This window comes from Anomaloglossus baeobatrachus, chromosome 8, assembly GCF_048569485.1.
Source record: "Anomaloglossus baeobatrachus isolate aAnoBae1 chromosome 8, aAnoBae1.hap1, whole genome shotgun sequence".
Lineage (NCBI taxonomy): Eukaryota > Metazoa > Chordata > Amphibia > Anura > Aromobatidae > Anomaloglossus > Anomaloglossus baeobatrachus.
Window position 1 is genome coordinate 75,036,259 of NC_134360.1, and position 16,685 is coordinate 75,052,943.

The 16,685-nt window shown below is 45.6% G+C and overlaps 1 protein-coding gene across 1 annotated transcript in view; it reads left to right on the forward strand.

The window, feature by feature from the left end:
* LOC142250027 (uncharacterized) overlaps positions 1–16,685 on the forward strand; it is a 257,435-nt gene that overhangs the window by 74,987 nt on the left and 165,763 nt on the right. The window contains exons 2-6 of the mRNA XM_075322090.1: positions 11,488–11,548; positions 11,633–11,672; positions 14,058–14,255; positions 14,372–14,530; positions 14,609–14,689. Of these exons, the coding sequence (XP_075178205.1) occupies positions 11,488–11,548; positions 11,633–11,672; positions 14,058–14,255; positions 14,372–14,530; positions 14,609–14,689 (539 nt within the window). The remainder of the gene's footprint in view (positions 1–11,487; positions 11,549–11,632; positions 11,673–14,057; positions 14,256–14,371; positions 14,531–14,608; positions 14,690–16,685) is intronic.

A 16,685-nucleotide genomic window follows, 5' to 3' on the forward strand; every position in this document is an offset into this window, starting at 1 on the left:
AGATGTAGACACTATACAGGAGAAGGAGGCTATACATCTGACACTGAGATGTAGACACTATACAGGAGAAGGAGACTATACATCTGACACTAAGATGTAGACACTATACAGGAGGAGGAGGCTATACATCTGTGACACTGAGATGTAGACACTATACAGGAGGAGGAGGATATACATCTGTGACACTAAGATGTAGACACTATACAGGAGGAGGAGGCTATACATCTGTGACACTAAGATGTAGACACTATACAGGAGGAGGAGGATATACATCTGTGACACTGAGATGTAGACACTATACAGGAGGAGGAGGCTATACATCTATGACACTGAGATGTAGACACTATACAGGAGGAGGAGGCTATACATGTATGACACTGAGATGTAGACACTATACAGGAGGAGGAGGCTATACATGCATGACACTGAGATGTAGACACTATACAGGAGGAGGAGGCTATACATCTGACACTGAGATGTAGACACTATACAGGAGGAGGAGGCTATACATGTATGACACTGAGATGTAGACACTATACAGGAGGAGGAGGCTATACATCTGTGACAGTAAGATGTAGACACTATACAGGAGGAGGAGGCTATACATCTGTGACACGGAGATGTAGACACTATATAGGAGGAGGAGGCTATACATCTGTGACAGTAAGATGTAGACACTATACAGGAGGAGGAGGCTATACATCTGTGACACTAAGATGTAGACACTATACAGGAGGAGGAGGCTATACATCTGACACTGAGATGTAGACACTATACAGGAGGAGGAGGATATACATCTGTGACACTGAGATGTAGACACTATACAGGAGGAGGAGGCTATACATCTGTGACACTGAGATGTAGACACTATACAGGAGGAGGAGGCTATACATGTATGACACTGAGATGTAGACACTATACAAGAGGAGGAGGCTATACATCTGTGACACTGAGATGTAGACACTATACAGGAGGAGGAGGCTATACATGTATGACACTGAGATGTAGACACTATACAGGAGGAGGAGGATATACAGGTATGACACTGAGATGTAGACACTATACAGGAGGAGGAGGATATACATCTGTGACACTGAGATGTAGACACTATACAGGAGAAGGAGGCTATACATCTGTGACACTGAGATGTAGACACTATACAGGAGGAGGAGGCTATACATCTGTGACACTGAGATGTAGACACTATACAGGAGAAGGAGGCTATACATCTGACACTGAGATGTAGACACTATACAGGAGGAGGAGGATATACATGTATGACACTGAGATGTAGACACTATACAGGAGGAGGAGGATATACATGTATGACACTGAGATGTAGACTCTATACAGGAGGCGGAGGCTATACATGTATGACACTGAGATGTAGACACTATACAGGAGGAGGAGGATATACATGTATGACACTGAGATGTAGACACTATACAGGAGGAGGAGGATATACATGTATGACACTGAGATGTAGACACTATACAGGAGGAGGAGGCTATACATCTGTGACACTGAGATGTAGACACTATACAGGAGAAGGAGGCTATACATCTGACACTGAGATGTAGACACTATACAGGAGGAGGAGGCTATACATCTGACACTGAGATGTAGACACTATACGGGAGGAGGAGGCTATACATCTGACACTGAGATGTAGACACTATACAGGAGGAGGAGGCTATACATGTATGACACTGAGATGTAGACACTATACAGGAGAAGGAGGCTATACATCTGACACTGAGATGTAGACACTATACAGGAGAAGGAGGCTATACATCTGACACTGAGATGTAGACACTATACAGGAGGAGGAGGATATACATCTGTGACACTAAGATGTAGACACTATACAGGAGGAGGAGGCTATACATCTGTGACACTGAGATGTAGACACTATACAGGAGGAGGAGGCTATACATGTATGACACTGAGATGTAGACACTATACAGGAGGAGGAGGCTATACATGTATGACACTGAGATGTAGACACTATACAGGAGGAGGAGGCTATACATCTGACACTGAGATGTAGACACTATACAGGAGGAGGAGGCTATACATCTGTGACACTAAGATGTAGACACTATACAGGAGGAGGAGGCTATACATCTGTGACACTAAGATGTAGACACTATACAGGAGGAGGAGGCTATACATGTATGACACTGAGATGTAGACTCTATACAGGAGGAGGAGGATATACATCTGTGACACTAAGATGTAGACACTATACAGGAGGAGGAGGATATACATCTGTGACACTGAGATGTAGACACTATACAGGAGGAGGAGGCTATACATCTGTGACACTGAGATGTAGACACTATACAGGAGGAGGAGGCTATACATCTGTGACACTGAGATGTAGACACTATACAGGAGAAGGAGGCTATACATCTGACACTGAGATGTAGACACTATACAGGAGGAGGAGGCTATACATCTGTGACACTGAGATGTAGACACTATACAGGAGAAGGAGGCTATACATCTGACACTGAGATGTAGACACTATACAGGAGAAGGAGGCTATACATCTGACACTGAGATGTAGACACTATACAGGAGGAGGAGGATATACATGTATGACACTGAGATGTAGACACTATACAGGAGGAGGAGGATATACATGTATGACACTGAGATGTAGACTCTATACAGGAGGCGGAGGCTATACATGTATGACACTGAGATGTAGACACTATACAGGAGGAGGAGGATATACATGTATGACACTGAGATGTAGACACTATACAGGAGGAGGAGGATATACATGTATGACACTGAGATGTAGACACTATACAGGAGGAGGAGGCTATACATCTGTGACACTGAGATGTAGACACTATACAGGAGAAGGAGGCTATACATCTGACACTGAGATGTAGACACTATACAGGAGGAGGAGGCTATACATCTGACACTGAGATGTAGACACTATACGGGAGGAGGAGGCTATACATCTGACACTGAGATGTAGACACTATACAGGAGGAGGAGGCTATACATGTATGACACTGAGATGTAGACACTATACAGGAGAAGGAGGCTATACATCTGACACTGAGATGTAGACACTATACAGGAGAAGGAGGCTATACATCTGACACTGAGATGTAGACACTATACAGGAGGAGGAGGATATACATCTGTGACACTAAGATGTAGACACTATACAGGAGGAGGAGGCTATACATCTGTGACACTGAGATGTAGACACTATACAGGAGGAGGAGGCTATACATGTATGACACTGAGATGTAGACACTATACAGGAGGAGGAGGCTATACATGTATGACACTGAGATGTAGACACTATACAGGAGGAGGAGGCTATACATCTGACACTGAGATGTAGACACTATACAGGAGGAGGAGGCTATACATCTGTGACACTAAGATGTAGACACTATACAGGAGGAGGAGGCTATACATCTGTGACACTAAGATGTAGACACTATACAGGAGGAGGAGGCTATACATGTATGACACTGAGATGTAGACTCTATACAGGAGGAGGAGGATATACATCTGTGACACTGAGATGTAGACACTATACAGGAGGAGGAGGCTATACATGTGTGACACTGAGATGTAGACACTATACAGGAGGAGGAGGCTATACATCTGACACTGAGATGTAGACACTATACAGGAGGAGGAGGCTATACATCTGTGACACTGAGATGTAGACACTATACAGGAGGAGGAGGCTATACATGTATGACACTGAGATGTAGACACTATACAGGAGGAGGATATACATGTATGACACTGAGATGTAGACACTATACAGGAGGAGGAGGCTATACATCTGTGACACTGAGATGTAGACGCTATACAGGAGGAGGAGGATATACATGTATGACACTGAGATGTAGACGCTATACAGGAGGAGGAGGCTATATATCTGTGACACTGAGATGTAGAGACTATACAGGAGGAGGAGGCTATACATCTGTGACACTGATATGTAGACACTATACAGGAGAAGGAGGCTATACATCTGACACTGAGATGTAGACACTATACAGGAGAAGGAGGCTATACATCTGACACTGAGATGTAGACACTATACAGGAGGAGGAGGATATACATCTGTGACACTAAGATGTAGACACTATACAGGAGGAGGAGGCTATACATCTGTGACACTGAGATGTAGACACTATACAGGAGGAGGAGGCTATACATGTATGACACTGAGATGTAGACACTATACAGGAGGAGGAGGCTATACATGTATGACACTGAGATGTAGACACTATACAGGAGGAGGAGGCTATACATCTGACACTGAGATGTAGACACTATACAGGAGGAGGAGGCTATACATCTGTGACACTAAGATGTAGACACTATACAGGAGGAGGAGGCTATACATCTGTGACACTAAGATGTAGACACTATACAGGAGGAGGAGGCTATACATGTATGACACTGAGATGTAGACTCTATACAGGAGGAGGAGGATATACATCTGTGACACTGAGATGTAGACACTATACAGGAGGAGGAGGCTATACATGTGTGACACTGAGATGTAGACACTATACAGGAGGAGGAGGCTATACATCTGACACTGAGATGTAGACACTATACAGGAGGAGGAGGCTATACATCTGTGACACTGAGATGTAGACACTATACAGGAGGAGGAGGCTATACATGTATGACACTGAGATGTAGACACTATACAGGAGGAGGATATACATGTATGACACTGAGATGTAGACACTATACAGGAGGAGGAGGCTATACATCTGTGACACTGAGATGTAGACGCTATACAGGAGGAGGAGGATATACATGTATGACACTGAGATGTAGACGCTATACAGGAGGAGGAGGCTATATATCTGTGACACTGAGATGTAGAGACTATACAGGAGGAGGAGGCTATACATCTGTGACACTGATATGTAGACACTATACAGGAGGAGGAGGCTATACATGTATGACACTGAGATGTAGACACTATACAGGAGGAGGAGGCTTTACATCTGTGACACGGAGATGTAGACACTATACAGGAGGAGGAGGCCATACATCTGTGACACTGAGATGTAGACACTATACAGGAGGAGGAGGCTATACATGTATGACACTGAGATGTAGACACTATACAGGAGGAGGAGGCTATACATCTGTGACACTGAGATGTAGACACTATACAGGAGGAGGAGGCTATACATCTGACACTGAGATGTAGACACTATACAGGAGGAGGAGGATATACATGTATGACACTGAGATGTAGACACTATACAGGAGGAGGAGGCTATATATCTGACACTGAGATGTAGACACTATACAGGAGGAGGAGGATATACATGTATGACACTGAGATGTAGACACTATACAGGAGGAGGAGGCTTTACATCTGTGACACTGAGATGTAGACACTATACAGGAGGAGGAGGCTATACATGTATGACACTGAGATGTAGACACTATACAGGAGGAGGAGGCTATACATCTGTGACACTGAGATGTAGACACTATACAGGAGGAGGAGGCTATACATCTGTGACACTGAGATGTAGACACTATACAGGAGGAGGAGGCTATACATGTATGACACTGAGATGTAGACACTATACAGGAGGAGGAGGCTATACATCTGTGACACTGAGATGTAGAGACTATACAGGAGGAGGAGGCTATACATCTGTGACACTGAGATGTAGACACTATATAGGAGGAGGAGGCTATACATCTGTGACACTGAGATGTAGACACTATACAGGAGGAGGAGGCTATACATCTGACACTGAGATGTAGACACTATACAGGAGGAGGAGGCTATACATGTGTGACACTGAGATGTAGACACTATACAGGAGGAGGAGGCTATACATCTGTGACACTGAGATGTAGACACTATACAGGAGGAGGAGGCTATACATCTGTGACACTGAGATGTAGACACTATACAGGAGGAGGAGGCTATACATCTGTGACACTGAGATGTAGACACTATACAGGAGGAGGAGGCTATACATGTATGACACTGAGATGTAGACACTATACAGGAGGAGGAGGCTATATATCCGTGACACTGAGATGTAGACACTATACAGGAGGAGGAGGCTATACATCTGTGACACTGAGATGTAGACACTATACAGGAGATGGAGGCTATACATGTATGACCTTGAGATGTAGACACTATACAGGAGGAGGAGGCTATACATCCGTGACACTGAGATGTAGACACTATACAGGAGGAGGAGGCTATACATCTGTGACACTGAGATGTAGACACTATACAGGAGGAGGAGGCTATACATGTATGACACTGAGATGTAGACACTATACAGGAGGAGGAGGCTATATATCTGACACTGAGATGTAGACACTATACAGGAGGAGGAGGATATACATGTATGACACTGAGATGTAGACACTATACAGGAGGAGGAGGATATACATGTATGACACTGAGATGTAGACACTATACAGGAGGAGGAGGCTATACATCTGACACTGAGATGTAGACACTATACAGGAGGAGGAGGATATACATGTATGACACTGAGATGTAGACACTATACAGGAGGAGGAGGCTATACATCTGACACTGAGATGTAGACACTATACAGGAGGAGGAGGATATACATGTATGACACTGAGATGTAGACACTATACGGGAGGAGGAGGCTATACATCTGTGACACTGAGATGTAGACACTATACAGGAGGAGGAGGCTATACATCTGACACTGAGATGTAGACACTATACAGGAGGAGGAGGATATACATGTATGACACTGAGATGTAGACACTATACAGGAGGAGGAGGCTATACATCTGACACTGAGATGTAGACACTATACAGGAGGAGGAGGATATACATGTGTGACACTGAGATGTAGACACTATACGGGAGGAGGAGGCTATACATCTGACACTGAGATGTAGACACTATACAGGAGGAGGAGGCTATACATCTGTGACACTGAGATGTAGACACTATACAGGAGGAGGAGGCTATACATCTGTGACACTGAGATGTAGACACTATACAGGAGGAGGAGGCTATACATCTGTGACACTGAGATGTAGACACTATACAGGAGGAGGAGGCTATACATGTATGACACTGAGATGTAGACACTATACAGGAGGAGGAGGCTATACATGTATGACACTGAGATGTAGACACTATACAGGAGGAGGAGGCTATACATCTGACACTGAGATGTAGACACTATACAGGAGGAGGAGGATATACATCTGTGACACTGAGATGTAGACACTATAAAGGAGGAGGAGGCTATACATCTGTGACACTGAGATGTAGACACTATACAGGAGGAGGAGGCTATACATCTGTGACACTGAGATGTAGACACTATACAGGAGGAGGAGGCTATACATCTGTGACACTGAGATGTAGACACTATACAGGAGGAGGAGGCTATACATCTGTGACACTGAGATGTAGACACTATACAGGAGGAGGAGGCTATACATCTGTGACACTGAGATGTAGACACTATACAGGAGGAGGAGGCTATACATGTATGACACTGAGATGTAGACACTATACAGGAGGAGGAGGCTATACATCTGACACTGAGATGTAGACACTATACAGGAGGAGGAGGCTATACATCTGACACTGAGATGTAGACATTATACAGGAGGAGGAGGCTATACATCTGTGACACTGAGATGTAGACATTATACAGGAGGAGGAGGCCATACATCTGTGACACTGAGATGTAGACACTATACAGGAGGAGGAGGATATACATCTGTGACACTGAGATGTAGACACTATACAGGAGGAGGAGGCTATACATCTGACACTGAGATGTAGACACTATACAGGAGGAGGAGGCTATACATCTGACACTGAGATGTAGACACTATACAGGAGGAGGAGGCTATACATCTGTGACACTGAGATGTAGACACTATACAGGAGGAGGAGGCTATACATCTGTGACACTGAGATGTAGACACTATACAGGAGGAGGAGGCTATACATGTATGACACTGAGATGTAGACACTATACAGGAGGAGGAGGCTATATATCCGTGACACTGAGATGTAGACACTATACAGGAGGAGGAGGCTATACATCTGTGACACTGAGATGTAGACACTATACAGGAGGAGGAGGCTATACATGTATGACCTTGAGATGTAGACACTATACAGGAGGAGGAGGCTATACATCCGTGACACTGAGATGTAGACACTATACAGGAGGAGGAGGCTATACATCTGTGACACTGAGATGTAGACACTATACAGGAGGAGGAGGCTATACATGTATGACACTGAGATGTAGACACTATACAGGAGGAGGAGGCTATATATCTGACACTGAGATGTAGACACTATACAGGAGGAGGAGGATATACATGTATGACACTGAGATGTAGACACTATACAGGAGGAGGAGGATATACATGTATGACACTGAGATGTAGACACTATACAGGAGGAGGAGGATATACATGTATGACACTGAGATGTAGACACTATACAGGAGGAGGAGGCTATACATCTGACACTGAGATGTAGACACTATACAGGAGGAGGAGGATATACATGTATGACACTGAGATGTAGACACTATACAGGAGGAGGAGGCTATACATCTGACACTGAGATGTAGACACTATACAGGAGGAGGAGGATATACATGTATGACACTGAGATGTAGACACTATACGGGAGGAGGAGGCTATACATCTGACACTGAGATGTAGACACTATACAGGAGGAGGAGGCTATACATCTGTGACACTGAGATGTAGACACTATACAGGAGGAGGAGGCTATACATCTGACACTGAGATGTAGACACTATACAGGAGGAGGAGGATATACATGTATGACACTGAGATGTAGACACTATACAGGAGGAGGAGGCTATACATCTGACACTGAGATGTAGACACTATACAGGCTGAGGAGGATATACATGTGTGACACTGAGATGTAGACACTATACGGGAGGAGGAGGCTATACATCTGACACTGAGATGTAGACACTATACAGGAGGAGGAGGCTATACATCTGTGACACTGAGATGTAGACACTATACAGGAGGAGGAGGCTATACATCTGTGACACTGAGATGTAGACACTATACAGGAGGAGGAGGCTATACATCTGTGACACTGAGATGTAGACACTATACAGGAGGAGGAGGCTATACATGTATGACACTGAGATGTAGACACTATACAGGAGGAGGAGGCTATACATGTATGACACTGAGATGTAGACACTATACAGGAGGAGGAGGCTATACATCTGACACTGAGATGTAGACACTATACAGGAGGAGGAGGATATACATCTGTGACACTGAGATGTAGACACTATAAAGGAGGAGGAGGCTATACATCTGTGACACTGAGATGTAGACACTATACAGGAGGAGGAGGCTATACATCTGTGACACTGAGATGTAGACACTATACAGGAGGAGGAGGCTATACATCTGTGACACTGAGATGTAGACACTATACAGGAGGAGGAGGCTATACATCTGACACTGAGATGTAGACACTATACAGGAGGAGGAGGCTATACATCTGTGACACTGAGATGTAGACACTATACAGGAGGAGGAGGCTATACATCTGACACTGAGATGTAGACACTATACAGGAGGAGGAGGCTATACATCTGTGACACTGAGATGTAGACACTATACAGGAGGAGGAGGCTATACATCTGTGACACTGAGATGTAGACACTATATAGGAGGAGGAGGCTATACATGTATGACACTGAGATGTAGACACTATACAGGAGGAGGAGGCTATACATCTGTGACACTGAGATGTAGACACTATACAGGAGGAGGAGGCCATACATCTGTGACACTGAGATGTAGACACTATACAGGAGGAGGAGGATATACATCTGTGACACTGAGATGTAGACACTATACAGGAGGAGGAGGCTATACATCTGTGACACTGAGATGTAGACACTATACAGGAGGAGGAGGCCATACATCTGTGACACTGAGATGTAGACACTATACAGGAGGAGGAGGCTATACATCTGTGACACTGAGATGTAGACACTATACAGGACGAGGAGGATATACATGTATGACACTGAGATGTAGACACTATACTGGAGGAGGAGGCTATACATCTGTGACACTGAGATGTAGACACTATACAGGAGGAGGAGGCCATACATCTGTGACACTGAGATGTAGACACTATACAGGAGGAGGAGGCTATACATGTATGACACTGAGATGTAGACACTATACAGGAGGAGGAGGCTATACATCTGTGACACTGAGATGTAGACACTATACAGGAAGAGGAGGCTATACATCTGTGACACTGAGATGTAGACACTATACAGGAGGAGGAGGCTATACATCTGTGACACTGAGATGTAGACACTATACAGGACGAGGAGGATATACATGTATGACACTGAGATGTAGACACTATACAGGAGGAGGAGGCTATACATCTGTGACACTGAGATGTAGACACTATACAGGAGGAGGAGGCTATACATGTGTGACACTGAGATGTAGACACTATACAGGAGGAGGAGGCTATACATGTATGACACTGAGATGTAGACACTATACAGGAGGAGGAGGCTATACATCTGTGACACTGAGATGTAGACACTATACAGGAGGAGGAGGCTATACATCTGTGACACTGAGATGTAGACACTATACAGGAGGAGGAGGCTATACATCTGTGACACTGAGATGTAGACACTATACAGGAGGAGGAGGCTATACATCTGTGACACTGAGATGTAGACACTATACAGGAGGAGGAGGCTATACATCTGTGACACTGAGATGTAGACACTATACAGGAGGAGGAGGCTATACATCTGTGACACTGAGATGTAGACACTATACAGGAGGAGGAGGATATACATCTGTGACACTGAGATGTAGACACTATACAGGAGGAGGAGGCTATACATCTGTGACACTGAGATGTAGACACTATACAGGAGGAGGAGGCTATACATGTATGACACTGAGATGTAGACACTACGTAGGAGGAGGATATGGGACGGGTGCTGTTGTGCAGAGAGTGGTATCATGTACCGGATTGTCTTCCTGTGAATTCTCCACACTGTGACATACAGGCCTGATATCTGCATAAGTAACCTCACTGATCATCATGTAGCTATGGCAGACAGGGGGTCTGCATGATTGACTCTCGGCTCTTGGTGTGCAGTGATGAGCGCCCCGATCACTGTCCCCAGCACCCATGTTGTCTGATTCGGTTTTATCTGTGAAATATGACGTAAATGCGCACGGTGTCCGAGACCTTGAGATTCCACTGAATAGTCTTCCTCCTCTCATCCCGGGGTCTGCGCCAGGCTGATTGAGTGACTATATACTGACTGTTAACCCCCCGCTTTCCTTGCAGACAATAGACCTGACATTTAAAGCCTGTACTAATGTCCCCATCTGGACTCTCACCCGCAGGATTTTCTATGGAGAGACAAATCCGGAGAGAAGATATTGAGAAGGGCTTGCAGTTCATACAGTGAGTGCCATGTGTGATGCTCCAGCTGTCAGGACATGGCTAGGCTTCAGGCCCGCTGACACTTATGTCTCTTGCTTTTGACAGATCTACCATACCATTTCATGGAACGCAAGATGATTACAAGGTAAAATACCCGGCATGGGAAAGGGATATTCCCAACTTGGAGATTTTGCCAAGTCACTGGGATATGCTATGACGTAAAGGGAATCTGTAGCAGGGTTTTGCTACCTCATCTGAGAGCAGCATATTGTAGGCAAAGACCCCCTGACTTCAATGATGTATTCCTTAATTAGTGGCTGCAGCCATTCTCACACAGTGAAAGACATTAGACTTTGCATGTAGCAGAGCTTTGGGAGCTGTCTCTGCCCACACCAGGCTTTCAGTTTATATTTCCATAGACGGAAGCTGCTAATCACATAAGGGGGTGGAGTCGGACTATAACTCATACTGCTGAGACCAACTAATGATAAAGATCAGAACTTAAGCTAACATTCCAAGTAAACAAAAAAAAAGACTGAGATAAGAGGCAGGGCTTAAGGGTCTCGTCACACGTAGCGACGTTCCAGCTGTCAATCAGGCAGATCTCCACAGTGATCAGAGACCAGCCACCAGCGACCCGTGTAACGACGCTGTGCTTGGTAGCCAGGGTACACATCGGGTAACTATGCAAAGCACTTTGCATAATTACCCGATGTGTACCCTGGCTATATGTGCAGGGAGCCGGCATCTTGCAGCCTGTAACCGGCGTATGCTGGTAACCATGGTACACATCGGGTAACTAAGCAAAGTTACCCGATGTGCACCATAGTTGTTAGCGTACCGCCGCTTACGGGCTGCCAGACGCCAACTCCCTGCACATTGAGATCGTTGGTCTCCCGCCGTCAAACACGCTGATGCGTGCTGCACAGCGGGAGACCAACGAGCAAAAAATGGTCCTGATCGTTTTGTAACGATCAGCGACCTCGCAGCAGGGGCCCCCCCGCTGCTGCTTTTCTCACACAGCAATATTGCTGGCAAGGTCGCTGATACGACCTGTGACGTTTCAGTGATCTCGCTAGTGATCTCGCGGTGTGTGACGGGGGCTTTAGTCTTTGTTTTAACTCTTCCAGCACGCTGTCTTTAGATTACATTGTGGAAACCTGCTGACAGAATCCCTTTAAAGGGAATCTTGTCAGCAGGTTTTTGCTGTGTAAGCTGAAGAAGGCATGCTGCAGGGGTTAACACACAGAATTCAGGGATGCCTTTGTTGTCAAGGTTCAATCTGTTTATTTGTTTAAGCAGCAGGACTCTTATCATTGCTCAATGTCACGCCCATGGCAGTTTGGAACACCCTCTCCTCTGACTGACACCTCACTGTCACTATACAATCTCTATACAGAGCCCGGTGGGGGCGGGGGCAGCTTTCTCAGCTCTGCTGCATGGCTAAGTCTAAACATTTTTTTTGTGCCAGAATGGCTGCACCCAGTAATCTAAGTGATATATCGTTGGATTCAGGATCTCTTTGCCTACATCATGCTGCAGCAAAAACCTGCTGACAGATTCCCTCTAATGGGTTATTCGCATGTTTCTGGGTAAACTAATAAAGTGCTTGTGAAAACGTATTGGTTTGTATCTCATCAAAAACACTCTCCAGAGAATGGAGTTATTTTTAATTTTGTTTATTGGTCATTGCTTCTAGTTTACTAGAGAACTTTGTGCATTACTTAAAATATCTAAAAAGCTTGTAAGCGCTGCTCTGAAATTTGTCTGATCACCAGAATGCATTGTTGGTTTCCAATCATGACCAATTTTAGTGCTACTATGCCATTCCACTGCTGCAGAAGCAAAGCAGCCTCGGGGAGCGCACAGTATATACCGGTGGCGTTGCTGTACCCAGTATTGCTTGCAGCCTCGGGGAGCGCACAGTATATACCGGTGGCATTGTTGTGCCCAGTATTGCTTGCAGCCTCGGGGAGCGCACAGTATATACCGGTGGCGTTCCTGTACCCAGTATTGCTTGCAGCCTCGGGGAGTGCACAATATATACCGGTGGCGTTCCTGTACCCAGTATTGCTTGCAGCCTCGGGGAGCGCACAGTATATACCGGTGGCGTTGCTGTACCCAGTATTGCTTGCAGCCTCGGGGAGCGCACAGTATATACCGGTGGCGTTCCTGTACCCAGTATTGCTTGCAGCCTTGGGGAGCGTACAATATATACCGGTGGCGTTCCTGTACCCAGTATTGCTTGCAGCCTTGGGAAGCGCACAATATATACCGGTGGCGTTATCAGAACTGTCAGTCATGCAGAAGCTACACCGTTCCTACCAAGCTTGGAGTCTGGAGTAGGGCGCCGGAGTAGACTACCGCTTTCCTAATCACTGCGTGTCCACCCTCTGGGACCCCCACCAATACTGACAATGAATTTGGCCACAGTTCTGCATCAGTGCTATGACTTCTTCACTTCCGGCTTTTAAAATTAATTTAGTTGATCTATACTCTTTAAAAATGGATTGTGTGGGTGTCTTCTCAGTGTTTCCTCCAAAAGCTGGTTGAGGACCTGTTTACAGAGGGCAATGACCTGTACCGTGAAGGTAAAATTAAACTGTCCCTGGGGCAGTACACCGAAGGGCTGACTGTGGCCGAGTATGCCGCTGCCGAAGAGCTCGTCCTCTCCCAGGAGCTGCTGTGCAGACTCTTCGTCAACCGATCCTGTTGCTATTTCTCAGTGGTGAGTGCAAAGTAAAGTGTGCGTGCTGTGTAGGGTGTTTTGAGGAGGTGGATGACCTGTAGGTCCATTCTAAGCTATGGCTCCAGTAAAGCTAATTCTCTGACATTACTTTTCAGGCTCTGTTTGAGAAGTCGCTGGAAGACAGTGAGAAAGCGTTGAGTCTAGACAAGGAGAACATGAGGGCTCTGTATCGTAAAGCTAAAGCTCTGGATCAGTTAGGGAAGCACCAGGAAGCCTATGGTTGTATCAGCCACCGGATATTGGCATTAGTACAGGTAAGGCTGAAAAACCCGGTTGGCTGCAGGTTCTATGTTACTTGAGGAGCTGACATGGTTTTTTACTTTGATCTTTAGGATGAGAGTGTAACAGAACTTGCCCAGGAACTTGTGCAAAAGCTGGGTCTAAAGCAGCGCAGAGCATACAAAAGGCCACAGGTACATTGCAGAGCGGTATGGGATGTAATACAGTAGAGATCACCATTTTCGTTATTTCTTTTCTTCTTGTCTGAACATTATAAAAATAGTGTGCTCACATCACATGATGGACATAAACAGAGAGTTAAAGAAGTTATCCACTACTTTAACTCATTGCATTTATTATTCATCATCATTCGTGTTATTATGTGCCACTAAATGCGTCCAAACTTTTATTATGGTAATATAAACCTTTTACCATGCAGATAACATCACGTGGTGTCTGCCAACAGCAGCACTGATGTTTACATCCATCCCTTCCTCTCCCCAGGCTTACTGGGATCAATTACTACAAGTTCCATCATGCATTGCAGTGGCCTGTGAGCCAGTACTTGGTTCTCCCCCCTCCATTCTCCACCCTGTGCTGCTGAAGATATTGGGAGATACCAAGTGTCAGAGCAGCCCAGGGTAGGTACCAGCAGATCTGGCCCAGTGCAGCCCTGCCACTGTGTTTGTAATGCAGATTTCAGCTGTCCATGTCAGTGATTGGATTATCTAAACCTTTTGCTTTTGAAATGCAGATTGCAGCACTTCACTAGTTGTTGGCCCCTGCTGTTACTGCTGAATGAAACTGTCAGCTCAACTTGCATGAGACAGTGAGGCAGACTAAAGCTGGTGTCACACACAGCGACAACGACAACGACGTCGCTGCTACGTCACCATTATCTGTGACGTAGCAGCGACGTCCCGTCGCTGTCGCTGTGTGTGACATCCAGCAACGACCCGGCCCCTGCTGTGAGGTCGCCGGTCGTTGCTGAATGTCCAGCTTCATTTTTTGGTCGTCACTCTCCCGCTGTGACACACACATCGCTGTGTGTAACAGCGAGAGAGCGATGAAATGAAGCGAGCAGGAGCCGGTGTCTGGCAGCTGTGGTAAGCTGTAAACATCGGGTAACCAAGGGAAGACCTTTCCCTGGTTACCCGATATTTACCTTCGTTACCAGCCTCCGCCGCCCTTGCTGCCAGTGCCGGCTCCTGCTCTGTGCACATGTGGCTGCAGTACACATCGGGTAATTAACCCGATGTATACTGTAGCAAGGAGAGCAAGGAGCCAGCGCTAAGCAGTGTGCGCGGCTCCCTGCTCTCTGCACTGTGACATGTAGCTGCAGTACACATCGGGTTAATTAACCCGATGTGTACTGTACCTAGGAGAGCAAGGAGCCAGCGCTAAGCGCGGCTCCCTGCTCTCTGCACATGTAGCGACGTTATGATCGCTGCTGCGTCGCTGTGTTTGACAGCTAAGCAGCGATCATAACAGCGACTTACAAGGTCGCTGTTACGTCACAGAAAATGGTGACGTAACAGCGATTTCGTTGTCGCTGTCGCTTAGTGTGAACCCAGCTTAATTGTGTTTCAGTCCAAAATACACTCACCATCAGGAACTTCCTTCCATTTTGTCTGATTTCTGTGCTGGAAAAAGGAGTATCAGACTTAAGAGTAGGAAGAAGAATTTGCATAACAATCCAGTGCTATGTGATCCCACTCATAGAAGCTATACATCCAACATCCCTTGTAGACTGTGAGCTCTCGCGGGCAGGGACCTCTATCCTCCTATACCTGTCTGTGCCTTGTATTGTTTATGATTATTGTACTTGTCCCTATTATGTATACCCCTTTCACATGTAAAGTGCCATGGAATAAATGGCACTATAATAATAAATAATAATAATAATAATCCAATACAAGTATATTACAAATGGTATTGTTTAGAAGAATTTATATATGGCAAGGGAGTGAAAAAGTAGTGGAAAACCCATTTAAGGCATCTTTTAGGTTGTACGTTGTATATAGGGAAAAAATAGAGCAAAATGTTTTGCTCTTTCTTGTTAGGCTATGTGCCCACGTAGCGTATTTTCATGCAGTCACGCTGCGTTCTGCGTCCCCAGCACAATCTATGAAAATTGTGCCTAATCCATGCCCACGTGGCGTATTACAACGCAGCGCTTCTTCTCCTGCC